Source organism: Buteo buteo, chromosome 14 (genome assembly GCF_964188355.1).
Source record: "Buteo buteo chromosome 14, bButBut1.hap1.1, whole genome shotgun sequence".
Taxonomy (NCBI): domain Eukaryota; kingdom Metazoa; phylum Chordata; class Aves; order Accipitriformes; family Accipitridae; genus Buteo; species Buteo buteo.
In genome coordinates, this window is record NC_134184.1 from 3,535,559 (window position 1) to 3,550,669 (window position 15,111).

At 36.2% G+C, this 15,111-nt stretch overlaps 1 protein-coding gene across 1 annotated transcript in view; it reads right to left on the bottom strand.

The window, feature by feature from the left end:
* ITGBL1 (integrin subunit beta like 1) overlaps nucleotides 1-15,111 on the bottom strand; it is a 142,533-nt gene that overhangs the window by 78,000 nt on the left and 49,422 nt on the right. The window contains exons 3-4 of the mRNA XM_075045897.1: nucleotides 4,412-4,558; nucleotides 471-593 (exon numbers count right to left, since the gene is read on the bottom strand). Coding sequence (XP_074901998.1) covers nucleotides 471-593; nucleotides 4,412-4,558 — 270 coding nt within the window. The remainder of the gene's footprint in view (nucleotides 1-470; nucleotides 594-4,411; nucleotides 4,559-15,111) is intronic.

Below are 15,111 nucleotides of genomic sequence, written 5' to 3' on the forward strand. Positions count from 1 at the left end.
CTCCTGAATTGCTTCTGAGTTCTCATCCTACATTTATTCTTGTTCTTTTTAATTTTTGCTTCCTTGACAAAACTCTTAATAATCTATTTTTCTGTTTTGTTTTTTTTTCTATGTCCTCCATCTTGCTCTCATCTGTGCCACAAAGCATTCACATTTCTTGTATTCTACTGAAGACAGACACACTGCGCTATGAATTACCTTAGTGAATTACCTTGTATAATCCTCTTTGCAGTTCTTCCAAAAAGAGGAGGATGCCACAGGATTTCTTCATTCTTTAACCTCCTCCTTAGCTCATTTTTGCATCTGAAATTCCTACTTACAATTTGAAAGCTAAATTCTTGCAAATACAGTTACTTTTATTTTAAGTCATACATTCAGTAAAGACATTTTGTAGGTCCACACAATTAAATGATATTATAACAGTCTGTATTAATCTTCACCATTCTTCTTGTACTCACTAAAATACATACCTGTACAAATCTCTTCTGTCTCATCATCTATGCATTCTCTGTCATCACATTCACAAAATTTACCATAGACCAGGCCATTTCCTTCTGAGTTTGCACATTTACACCTGCCGCACTGACATGTGCCTGTAAACATTTAAAACAGTACTCAATGACTGCAGTTTATAGGAAGAGTTTCATTAGTCCATCAGAAATGGTACATATTTTATTTTTGAGAAGGGTGAAATCTAAAGATCATCCAGCCAAATAAAGACAGACACAGAAACAATCCATATCAATAAAAAGCCTAATCTTAGTTGTAAATAGATACAACATTCAGATGGTTCATTTTTAATAAGGAGCACCACATTTTCCTAAGTAAAATTCACTCCTAGAGCTGCCTGTCTGACTTCATACAACTGAGATATGAAGTCAGCTTTGGAAAATATATCTTCTGCCTACTGAAAGGAAAAAATTTAATTTAGTCATCTTCTCAAGAATGAAGCCTGTTTTTTTCCAGTTCCACAGCCATGTTAGATGAAAGTAACAGGGCACGGGTACTGAGGACCTGAAAATATGTCTGCCTATGTTCACAAAGTTCCTTCTCACTCCAGTCTCTAGTCTCTAGTTCCTTTTCTACAGCTATCTTCGGAGGATTAAGGTTTTTTAAGTGTAGCCTTGGAGAAAAAAGCAGGAATCAAAGGAAGGAAACATTGGTGAGGAACATCTGCATGAAGACCTTATGATGAGATGTCAGGAAAAAACGACTCAAGCTAGAAAGCAATTACCACAGCAATACATTAATTATACAACAGACAAGCTAATTGCAGAGAAATACATTCATAGCATTATTAAACAAACCGTAAGTATTACAATAGCATATCAACAATTTTACTCCAAAGTGCATGTTTTTCCAGTGGTATTGATGTCCACATTACAAATTATCTCATTCATTTGAAGAATGGTAGGAACTTCTATAATAATATCTTGTTATTTCAGGACTTGCACCCAATCAAACTTTAAGTTTTTAGGGCTCATTTTTCTTCAGTTTGTGGGTGATGTCTCAGAAAAGAGTAGATCTTGCAACAACATTAAGAGCTATAATAAAGACACTTGCTGATTTGTCACAAGTAAGATGGGTTTTACCCATGTCAGCGAGTGGTTTGAGAACATGGGTCTGCCTGAAATTCTCTCTCAAGTTAAGTACCCCCAGGACTCCCAAATGCTTTGGGAGCGTAGTGCTGGTTTTTCTCACAATATAAACCACAAAAGAAAACTTTCTCACCTAAGGAAAAGCCAGATGACTCAGGTGAAGCAAAGGATGGAAATGGGTTTGTAAACAGATCGCTTTTCTGTCATCTCTGGTCTGGTCACAAATTTGCTTCTTGGTCTTTTGAGTAGGGTTGCCCCCTCACCTCAGTGGCTGCCTCTTTCCAAGACCCACCCTCCCAAACAGAAAAAGGTTGTTTTGTTGCTCCTGGGGAAGGAAGAATCCCCTCTTTTCCCTCAGAGAATCTATCTGACCTGGAATGCAGTTGCCAGGGCAAAGCAAACAACTGCCTTCTCTTCCTCCTGAATATTTTCTAGTTCAGAACATAATACACGATAACATACAACAGCCATAAGCAAACATATTAAGGAGTTATACAGTCAAAAAAGCAAAAATACTATAAAATCACATTAGAAAAAAAAGTATCGCTATGGTGGTCATATAAGTCGCCCCTATTCCCTACCTCTATCACCTTTATTAAAATTGTAAGAGTAGGAACATTGTGCAACACCATGTTAACTGGGGCCCAGTGGCCAATGGGCTTGCACAAGCTGTTTCAGCAGTCACTGGCGTCACTATGCCAGCAAGTATACATTTAAAAAAAACCCAGGAACTTAATTCACAAGGCTCATGCTCCTCAAATTACATCCATACATATTTTAGAAAACATGGTTATTGATGCAAAAGTAGTCCTCCAAAATAGAAGTTTTATGCTGCTATTACACAACTAGTTTGCAGAAACCATTTTACATTTCACCATTACAAGTATAGTGCAAGTTTTACTACACATCATATTAATCCAAACAAAGACTAGTAGAATGGGGCTCTGTGACATAGGTGGCCAGTCTAAAAAAGTAAACTTTAAAAATGTTTGCAAGAGCTAATGTAATAAAATAATACAACTGATGGATAATACAACATAAGTAACATACAGAACTAGAATTATTTGCTACAATTACTTGGAAAATAAATACAAATAAAAATTTTGAGAAATACCCAAACAGGAAAACAGATAAAATGAAAAATTGATTCATAAATTGGGCATCTAAAGAGGTCAGACAGACTGTGTCCTAAAAGTGTCCATTCCTTCCCATTGACTAGAAGTGGAAATTGCTCACGTAGAGAATCTCAGTTTAGGTAGGATGCCCTAGTTATTCTGACAAATGATTAGGAACAGTTGAGTCAGAAAAGTTAAATTTTAGGTGGATCTTGATTGGTTCATTAAAAGAATTACAATAAATGGTTAGCTGTGTGTCAACAGAGGACTGGTTTTGCAACAACTCATGTCATCCCTTCCCATCTTCTACTGGCAATGAAAAAAACAGAGCTCAGACCCCAAAGGCAACATTGGCAGTAGGTCAAAAGGCAATCCCATCAAGACAAAAAATGTATGGCTACAGCCTGCCAAAGTTACCGCAAACTCCCTAGCCCGTCCCATTGGAATTCCTATCCCGTTTAATACCAGCAAAACTGGAAGCATTTAGTCTTCTCCTGATATCACAAACGCTCCCCTCTTAGCCACTTTTAGTGGTTGTTCAGTTACATTGGCTTTCCTGTGAAGACTCAGTGATGGACAGACTGGGGCCACTTCTAGCCAAGGAAAGAAAGAGGAAAAAAAGGTCTTAACATTCTTGTTGAAGTACTTCTACTGATCACGATGAACTATGCTTATTTTTGAGAGTCAGTTTCTCATTTAGGTGTCTCTCTTTTGTTAGCCAAACAATTGTGAGTTTCATACAATCTGTATCATTGTCATAAATGAAATGTATCATTTACTCAGTATGCTGTATGCTTAAAATTTTACATTAAATTAGCTTCACAACTTGTTGTGAGAGCCTATCTTCTTTGCAGCAAGTCCCACAAATTCTTTGGGTTCTTTGTCCATGTCAGCAACTACCTTGTGAGAAAGGTAGTTGTATGAAAATGTATGAACCCAGACAGAAATTAAGGGCCAGCAATCACGAGCAGAAGTGGGGTTCTTGAAATATTCTCTCACTTGGAGATCAATGTAATGGAAAAACTGGAAGGCAGTTTCTGGTCTCAAACCTTGACTGGTAGCAAATGCCCTTCAAAGTTTTACCATTCTGCAGTGAAGTCTTCTTAAAAGCCATTTCTTCTTCCTCTTACTTTTTTAAGGAAAGGACTTCCTATTTAAGTTATTATGAGTTACAAAATTAAAGAATTAGAGAAAAGAGAGTTATTGAATCAGAAAAGTGAAGATGGAAGTACCCTATTAAAATGATTTAGCAGAACTTCCACAACTGTTTTTAGTAATCACTGTTACAGCTCAGAAGTGTCTCAAAAAATCATATAGCTTATAAACGTCCCAGAAAAATACTTGCAAATGCCATTTCTGCATGCTATAAACACAAATAAAAAAAAAATGATGTCACTTTCTGTGTTAATGCCATTACCATAACGTTTTGATGGGCAAAATACATGACACAGCTGCAGTTTCATCAACCTAAAATAGCTATGGATAAACTAGAGTACTAAAGTAGGCATTCTGAATCAGTGCACATCATATGCATAGGAATAGGCCTATAGGAAAATTAAGCATTTTAGTATACATAGTTATTTCTCAGCCTCTTGAAACAAACTCTGCAAAATTCCTAATTAGAAAAGAACTTACAATGATTCTCAAGACAACACAAGGAGAACATCAAGCCATCAAAAGCAACAAAAGACATCTTACCTGCACCAGAACAGATGATATCTTGAGAATTCTTGCACATTTCATTGCTTTTCTTCCGTGTAAGATTGCAAGTAGTTGGATACTGACAAGCTTCACCATACCAGCCTTCATCACATTTGCACTTCCCACAGTCACACTTCCCATGGCCTAGCAATGGAAGGAAAGAGTGTGTCAAGTCCTTTTTTTCATTCAGAAAGTGATATTTTCTAATCCAGCTTTTAAAATAGATTCCATCAATTTTAAATGAACACGATTAACAGATTCAGTTAACGTAGATCATATGCAATTAAAAATAGAAATGAATAAATATGATCTTAAATATGAGGAGACACCCGAAATCACCATGACTTTGAAATCTAGTGTAAGTAATTTTGATAGGTCTACATATGAATTCTTATTTTAAGAAGGAATACAGAACTAAAACATCCTGTATGAACAATGGGCTTTATTACTACTTTCATCTCTTTCTCATTCCCATATTTGTCTACCGCTAACTATTACTAACACAACAAAACTCCAAGTGCAGAGATTCCATTCACCAGCTTGGCCAGCTGAAGGCAAAGAACAGCAAGAAACTGCAGCCTGAGGACACAGGATTAACTATTATGATACAAAGCCTGAAAAGGAGCGTGGAGAGGGCCAGCTACAGCAGCAAGCAGTAACACCCTCCAGCAGCAGCAGCAGCTCCTACCTCTAATGAGAGGTGCAAATCCTTCTTTCTGAAGCCTCCTCTGGCTACTGGTTCCTCCAGCCCTCTCCCATCCACTTAGACTCTACTTGGCTGTTGCTGCAGAACTGAATTTTGTCTTTAAATATTGACACAATACTGGCAATGTAGTCAATTCTGATACTCATAGGACAATATTTACTTATGATTATTTGCTAAGTGTGAAGTATCTTAAAGAACCAATGCAGTTGCTCAATCTGTTAGGTCATGGCATGCTAACCAGTCGAATAATACATTGCTTAAAATTTGTAACATATCTAATAGCATGAAGAATTATAAAAATAAGGAAAGCTTGTTTTTAAAAATTATTTTGTTTTCTTGAAAAATACCCAAATATGCAGATGAATTGACAATTTACACAATTTATATTGCACATTAAGTATCATATTCTGCACTAAATTCCAGGTGCAAATTTCTATCACTTAATTCTTTAGCATTCCTTTCCAATTTTAGGTAGTAAATGTGAAAACAATTGCAAATCTTTTAAGCTAGAATGTTCAATTTTAAAATAAATACCATTTGAATGTATATCTGATTGACAGAAGAATGTTGCCTTCCAATCACTACATCTCAAAAATAGAATCTTATTGCTGTCTATTTTAAATGCATCTGTTGCCTGCAGTTAGAGTCAACTGCCTGAAAATACAAGCCCAGTCTGCTGCCAATAAGAAGGAATTTAAATAACTATTGTATATAGAAAACTTTAATGACAAAAAGGAGTATCTTTTGTTGCTCAGTAAAATTTTTTTGCCTTCCAAGATGGTCCTAAGACAAAACACAGTTCAATAGCTGAAAAAACCATAGTTCAAAAACATATGAGAGAATCATGTTAGTTCTTGTTTTAAAACAGGAGTTGCCACCTTAAAAATTGCTGAATAGCTCTCTGTTGGTAAAGAACCAGAAAAAAAATGTAGGGTATGAAATATATAATAAAAAGCTACTCTTGTGATTACTCTGCTTCACTGACAGGTGACAGCATAAGCCATTCCAGAAAATGGTGATAAGTCCTAGGGTACCTTAAAAAAACCCAAACATAACCATCTCCCTGTATTTTCCTTCTGTTCAAGGATTACTTATCACAATGACTTTGCATTCTCCATGTTAGGCTCTCTTGTGATTTAAGAGTTTGATGTCTGCTGGTGAAGAAAAGATGCTCTAATAAAAGGAGGACTGATTTTCCCTTTCCCATGTCTAAACGACAGAGTAAGGCAGAAGTCACTGCTGGTTAGTACTGATGGGCCAGCAGCAGTAACCTCTCTGAGTTAGAGATGCACTAATCTAACATATGGAGGATAAAGGAAAAAAAGAATTTCACTTAAAATTCATACAGCCTGCTTAAAGAAAATGAATAAATGACTTGCATGAGAGTATTCATACAGAGCAGTTTCTTGGCTTTATTTAACAAGAAAATACAAAAAACTGAAAATAATGAAATTAAACTGAGAGAAATACTGGAAGATCTCTTGCACGCAACTGAAAGCAACTATAAGGAATTTAACTTATAGGAATCTGTAAGATTGTATTAGTGATTTTTCACCTTGACCACCCCCTTAAAATATCCTAATTTTGTCAGCTGGATATTTTTTTAAATTGTAAAGCAATGGCAAACAATATTCTGCCCAAAAATTTGAGTGAGAGGACTATATTGAAATGTAGAAGGCCAGAAAACTGCCTGCGATAGCTTGTAAAACTCAGTGTATCTTCCCTGTCACATGATGCAGCAGATCTGCAAGTCAGTTTGACACAATAACCCTCTTCTTGCTTATTTCCCACATTGACATGTACCAATCTTATGGTCTTCCTCATGTCAAAAATAGTGATGCGATTAACTATAAACCAAGTATGTGATAAGCTGTAAGAAAATGAGAGAGGGTACAAAAGGTTTCAGATTGGTTTCAGATTCCTTTCAGAAAGGTCTGTGTAGGATCCCCTTTGTTGTATATAAATTTCTGTATTATTTAGAAAGCAAATAATATTATGAAATAGTACATAAGGAGTAAATAGTACTATGAAATTGTGATCTGATGTAACTGCTCAGAAAATGAATTCTACCAATAAGGGGTAGACCCAGGTATCTGGGGATGTGACACAGAATACAAGAAAAGTGAGCTACAAGACCTTACTAAATAGTTGGTAAAGAAAGCTATATCCCAGAGTAAGTGATGACACATTAATTCAATTTTTTTAAAAAGGCTGTAACATGAATAAATGCCAAACATAAATAAATCACAATTTCACTTAAAAAAAAATCAGAAAATAAGGGAAATAATGAAAACTCAAGGAAGTGCTTGAATTCCTTTAAGAAAAAGACTGTGGCTGTGGCTGTGAAAAACTTCCAGCTTCAAACATGTGGAAAAACCTTTTATAACAAAGGGCTCCATTTCTAACTAGATGAGCAGTCACCTCAGAGAGTATATCTGGAGTATGCAGAAAGCTTATAGGGTGGAAAATGAAACTAATATGCAAGGAAAACTGTCAGATGTCAGAAAATATATGGAGAAAGTGAGAACAGAAAATGTTAGGCAGGGTCAGATCTTGCAAAAATGCAAGTACTAAAATGTACTTTGATCATCAAAATAAAAAGAAAACAGGCAAAAAAGTGGCTTCACAAAGCAGCAAAAAGCAGTTAAGATTAAAGATAATTTACAGACAGTCCAAAACAAAATTAATATGGGGATGTTGACTACAGTAGCAAATGCACTGTTGCTAATGATACAGACTGTGGAAATGAAAATTACTCATCCAAGATGAGAACAAAACAAAGACATAAAACTGTTTTTAAGGAAGTGTCTAGACCAGGAGGGCAAGACCCCATAATCTCTACTCGAGAGCACTTACAATACTTGCACATGAAAGACCAGTTTAATAACAAAGACTTTTAATGAATCTATCAGGCTGGCAATCAAATGTCTGAAAAATGAAAAACTGTAACTTTTTTTTCTTTTAAGAAAAAGGGAGGTACATGATCCAGGCAACAAAAAACCAAGTGGCTCTGACCTCATGAGCTGCGCAAGGATTTGAAATAAATTATGAAGCATTGCATAGCTAGAGACACTGAGGTAATGAAAAATGGAATATAACAAATAACAGCTTTAGCCCAAAATGGACTGTCATTATGCCAGATTAACCTGGCATCTCTCTTTATAAGATAACTGATATTTTAAGAAAAGGAACACAGGAAGTCTAGCTGGTATGATCATATTTATTGGATACAATGCCACTTAGGAAAAAAAAATATTCTGGATAAGGTACTCCATAAATATAAAAGAATCACAACTTGGTTTAAGGGAAGAAAACAACCTTAAGACCAAAAGGGATATTACTGGGATAGAAGTAGATTACTGGTGATGTTTCAAAGGATGTTTTTGGAACCAAATGTGTTTTACTGACATTGATACAAAAATTCAGAGTATGCTAACAACATCTGCTAACGACACAAAGCCGTAAGACCTCAGTAGAAAGGTGAAGATGGAAAACCATACAGAATGAACTGGACTGATAGTCTGAAGGGCTGAAGTAATAAAAGTGGATTGAAAATAGAAATACAATGCACAGGCTCACACACCAGGGACAAGGAAAGGATGCCATAGGTGAAGGCCTCCCCAGAGTGTATGTTCATGTCAGCCCTGGAAAGACAGCGTGACTAAGTCTTTAGCAGAAAAGTGTCTGAGATGTACCCGTTGAAGATATATCAGTAGGGACAGAAAATGGTAGCAAACCTGCATTTGAAATGCTACACACAATGTATGTAAAACAGGTATGGGTCCAGTTTATGCTGGAAAATTACCATGAGGTCTCTAAACCTCAGAATAATGAGTCAAGTTTTCCAGGGAAAACACTTGTAGAATTTTAGCCACCTGCAAAGTTGCAATAGGCTAGGAATTAAAACATCTCAGCTGAAAGATGGTAATTGAAACCACAATCAGCTGGGCCTGGTCACATGCTTTTGCCCTTAGACTCTTAACTTCATTCTAAGTGCATTCTAACGGTGTTTTTCTACTACATGTTTGCATACCTAAAGGTCCAAGAGCAAGGATGCAAAGGTAAAATCTCTGACAAAAAGTTCTGAATCCACATCTGAACTGTATGTATTCAAGGCACCAGTTTGGAAGCCTGATTTCTCTGGGATCCACCTGTAATCCATCATGGGAGACAGGCACTTCTGCAGAGTGACTCAGGTCCTGTGTGGGCTAAATAGTCCTCAGAGGTTGGCTGTCTTTCTTCACTCAACTATTGGGAAACATACAATGATTGAATAGGATACACAAATTTAACTGGTTGGACTTCGGAGTTTTGTGCATCACTAGACATGTATGTGTGCAATTAAAGATTTGTTCATTTATTTTCTTTTGCTTCACTTATCTATACAATAATCTATGTCAGGTTTTAAATATTCTGACACAATTCGAATAAAAAAGGAGAAGCATATCAGCTTAGTTATAGGTTGGACTCCATCAGTTTATGAAAATAATTATATGACATAATTATTGGGTAAACCAGAAACTGAATTTGAACATTGCTTCCATTTCTGTGCACCTACAGAAACTGTAGCATTCAACAGTGCTATTGCTATTTCTGTGCCTCCCACTGGAAAAGATTCTCTCCACCTTTGTACCAGTTTTGGTTGATTTTTTTTTTTTTATTTCATCCTAATGTTCACTATGTCTGAAAGCTCTGCTACATCCTAGTGGTTAAACTTTCCATAGGCAATGCAAACAGTCAAAACAAATGACTTGTTACCTACCATGCTCTTACCACCTAAGAGCATGTGTGAATGTATGGATGTCTATATGTCGTGATTATCTTTTCTACTGAGCAATGGTGGGCCACAAAAATGCAGACTCCTCAGAAACGCTTAGCAGAAAAGAAAAATAAGAAAAGGCTGATCTTGAGGGTAAGACCTCGAATTGAAAGAAAGGTGACCGGGTTCAACTCTTGGATCTTTGATTTTCTGAATAACCTCTGGCACAGGACAACATCACCAAGGCTCCAAGAGATGAGCTTAAATTCTCATCTTTATAAAGCCAATAATGATAGTTAACTTTGTCACAGAAATTTTAGGAAGGATAAATTTATTGGTATTTGAGAGCTTTCAGGTGTTATGTATGATTAGAGATAGCTAGTTTAAAAAACAAACAAACAAAACCCCAATGAGGCAACGTAGTATCTTTGAAATTACATTCATCCTTTTTTCAGTAAGATGAAAAGAGTACTCCCTGTCTAGGGGCAATTGTAAAACTATAATCATGTGCTTGTTAAACTGCAAAGACCAAGCTTTTAAATAAATCCCTGGTTCATTAAGCAAACACCATTGGAGATACTGCCTTTGGTAGAATACCTATTTATGTGGTTGTGTGGCATTAGTTATAGCACAGTAACTCTCATTACAAATGAAGTCTCATCGGAGTACAAAGATCCAGGCTGTTTGACCAGATGTTAAAATATACTCAGATGTCCTCACTGTCACTTATTTTTAATAACTAAACCGGAATTATTCTATGTAAGAACATAATTGCGGGCAGTTCTCATTTTAAAATTGTAATGGAACCAATTTCTTACAGGCAGGTGAGATTTAGCATAAGGATTCCTCTCTATAGCATAAAGTCAGCCATCAGAAGGAAATCAGCAGCTGGCATGATAATTGAATTGGGCTCATTATTATTCATTTTTAGCAACCACTGAATGATTCATGATGTGCTTTTCAAATCTAAAAAACACTGCATGAAATAGGTGAAGAAATATGAAGAAATTGTAATGGATCCCCACTTTAAACTGGGATGTTAGATAGGAAGGATGATTGAGTTATAAGGGGTGAAAATTTGGGGAAAGTAAAAAATTAAAACACTGTTCTGCAGTTTCAACCTAGACCAGCCCAGTGAAGATGTTTTTAATAGTTCTTTCCAACTGGATTACTTTCTTTCCTGTAGTTAGTAAAGCAGATTCTGCTACTTTACACCACTGTAAAGCTAGTGAAAATATTTCAGATTACATTAGGATAAGATTAGCAACATGGCCTATTCTGTTTAGTTGCATTTGAGATTCTCAATAACTATGCCTTGCATTCAGCTGAAGCATATCTCTATTTTCAGAATTGTTGGAGTTGCAGTTTCTGAAAAACTTGTGGGTTTGGAAAACAAAAAATGGTATCACTACTTTTTTTTTTCGTATGTCAACATGCTTGAAATGAATCTCTCTTTAAGGTTGAGATCTTCGTTGTTTATGTTGTGCTACCTCCGATGAAAGTCAGCTGTCTTCTAGACTTTCGCAGTATACCCTAGGGATTCTATCCCTACAGAAATTAGGTTTGGCAATGCTGGGGTTTTCACAGAAATACTGGATCCTCCTTCACATCCCAATCACTTGTTTCTCTTCCTATGCTGACACTAGAAGGCTAAACTATAGATTGGTTAAGGGGACTGATCTGAATTTAGAAACAACTCAAAAAAAACCCCAGGGGGAAATTTGAGGAAAAACAGCTGCCTAATGATAGTAGAACATTTCAAGCCAATTTTGCCACTCAATCCCCTTTATCACCAAACCACAGCCTGAACTACATCAGAGATTTTCAAAGCGACACAGTAAGCCCAGAGGGCTTTACAGAGGCTAAAAAACCTAAACCTTTATTCACCTATTCTCACAAGGCTATTCGAGATGCAAAAACCTTTGAACTTAGAAGTTCTTACATTAAGCCAATTTCTCTGTGTTTATTTAGTGTGTCCAGGCCTTGAAGTACCCCAGAATAATGGGTACGAACATTCAGCACTGGCCTTTGGGCAGCCTGGGACAGAGACTGAGTCACTGTGACAAGAGCACACAGGGTCTGTAACACCATTTGTCTCTCAGCTTTCTTTAGTGATTGGATTCCCCTCGCTCCTTTAAGTCCATCTGAAATGGATTTTCAGAGTTAAAAGAACAAGTGGTAACAAATCATCTCAATTTAGTTACTGCTGGATTCACTTTAACAACAAAACCATCATAAATGGTGTTAACTCGTAACTCCAACAGAGGTACTAGAGAACGGATAAAACCAAACCAAACCAAACTACTGTATGTACTTCATAAGGAAAAGCCCTACAGTAGATAAAGAAAAAAAAAAAGTCCTATTGCACTTGTTGTGCTATATGTTCTAGGGATTGCTTAGCACAATGTTTTAGCAAACAAATATTCAGTAGTGCTCTAAAAGAAGAAAATCAATCAGAACCCATATTACAGTATAAAAATATGCCAGAGGTGGGTGTGAGGGCATGACTACTGATGTTATTTAATTTTCAGGTTATAAATCAACTAGCTATAATAGATATTTCTGTTATACACACTCTGCAATATTATATCTAGCAATACCCTCTTTGTGCCATGTTGACATAAGAAACTTAATACTCTGGTGTATTCTCCATCTCTTGAGTCAATGTGAATACTGCAGTTTTAAAATCTCCTACACATATCCAAATACAAGTTGTGCAAACAAGTTTATTTTAAAGTATTATTGCTAAATTAGGAGATGAAAAGTATTACTATTTGCAGAAGAGTATTTTAAGAAAGTACTTAAGGTTCACATCAGCAGCATACATGATCTGTAAGTAATGCGCTCTCATTAGAAAAAACTTATTTATTATAGTAATAGAAATGAGAAACTATGGATCAAATCAAACAATACTTTAAAATCAGTATCTTTAGAAATGGAAATAGACTAGAAAATTAAACTGGAATTGAAAAAAAAATCAAAATGTTGCCCCCTAGAGGGTATTTTAGACATTAAAATGAATTAAACAATATCAGTAGAAAACTATTTCTAGAAGATAAAAACATCAGACTCTTTAAAGAATGCAAACTTTTACTTAATTTCTTAAGATGGGCAGGGGGGTGTGGTGTGGAGAGAGAACACTCTCCCCTACTGAGACTACAGTTACCTCTCTCTGTCCAAAGAGGTCATCATGCATGATTTTACTCAGTGTTGAAGTTTAAAACTACACTTACTGTCAATTGCAATTCCACTGCCGAGATTAGAATATAAATTACAGTAATGTTTATAAAAGACTTTAATTGCACATGCTGCTCATAGGTTGTTTTTAATATGTACTACTCTAATCCTGTAGTTCTAATCTGAACTTCAGAACAACATTCTCTGAAAGAGGCCAGGAAGGATTTTTACTCTTTTTCATGGTCCATTACTTGGTTTAATTTTTTGAATTTTTTCTCTCTCACTGTTCTATTAAGCACCGAAGATCAGTCACAGCAAGAGACAGATCTAGGTGAGATTGTCTCCTGTGCTCTTAAAAATTTCTCTGCACGCAGCTCTGTGTGTGTGAGGTAACATGGTTATACAGCCCTTTCTCCATCTCCATCTACTTGCTTCTGCTTAAACCTCAAATAAAGCATGAGAAACTCAGTTTTCAGCAAATCTTTATTAAAACAGTATAATATGGAGGATCTAATCCTATAGTGCTTAATGGGGATGTTTAGTTAATCACAGACTTTTAAACTAGAATAGCCCACTGTGGGTATCCAATCCTGTCTCTTTTATCCCTTTTCCCCGTTCTGGTCAAAGGAGTTATTTTCATTTTAAATTACCTACATTTCCACTTAGTCAATACTAAATTATCCATCTGCTAAAGCCTAACCTTGCTTTAGTTAATAGTCTCAGGTTGCACAAGGTCATATAACATCTGGCAAGTTCAGTTATTAGAAGGCAAGTGATTTTCATTTTACGCCCATTTTACTGAATAATCTAGCTAATTGCAATCTTCGCACTTCACATTTTACATCACAGTCTTTGAAATATTCATTGATATATGGTATCAATGATATATCCATTGGCGTATGTCATGACTAGAGAAAGTCACAAAATAACAGAATCATAGGCTGGTGGAGGTTGGAAGGGACCTCTGGAGGTCATCTAGCCCAACCTCCCTGTTCAAGCAGGGCCACCCAGAGCTGGTTTCCCAGGACAATTTCCAGATGGCTTTTGGATACGTCCAAGACTCCACAAACTCCCTGGGTAACCTCTGACAGTGCTCAGTCACCCTCACAGTGACAAAATGTTTCCTGATGTTCAGAGGGAACCTCCCGTATTTCAGTTTGTGCCCATTGCCTCTGCTCCTGTCACTGGGCACTGCTGAGCAGAACCTGGCTCTGTCTTCTTTGCACCCTCCCTTCATGTATTTATATACATTGATGAGATCCCTCCAAGCCTTCTATTTAGGCTGAACAGTCCCAGCTCTCTCAGACTTTCCTCATAGGAGAGATGTTCCAGTCCCTTCATCATCTTTGTGGCCTTTTGCTAGATTCTCTCTGGTAGCTCCATCTCTCTCATGTACTGGGGAGCCCAGAACTAAGCTAATATAAAATTTTATTAAAGGTAAACCATGAGGTTTTGAAAATGTTATTCTGGTTAGTGGGGAAAAGAGGGGATAACATGAGTAAGAAACAGAACTGAAGAGAATAAAACATTTTCATTTCAGCTACTTGGTTTAAATGTACTGTGTTCCATGTAGTTTTGTTAGATTGCTTGCACAATTACAAAATAAAATAAAATACATTTCTTCTTTAATATCAAAAAGTTTCAATTGACTGAAAAGGATTTTTTTGGAAGTTCATTTGATGGTGAATTCTCAAATCGTTTTTGGTTATTGTTTAAAGAAAAATAATGTGCAAGACATGAAAATTTCCAAAACTTTGCTACTCCAATTTCCTTGTTTCCAGTTGCAACACATGGCAAGGGTAATACATCAGTTAACCATTTTATGTACTGGACAGTGCTCCAAGACCAAATTGTCTTTCATAGCTTGAGTCTTTTACTTGAAGAGTATATAAACCCTACATTCATATATGCAAAAACCACCTGTTTTATTACTGCATGTGTGCAATTAGTATAAATAAGTTTGTGTCTATGTATACATACACATACTTCAAGAATCAAAGACAATATGCACTTTTCCTCTATCTGTACTAACAGGGTAGAAAATATAAGCAAAAA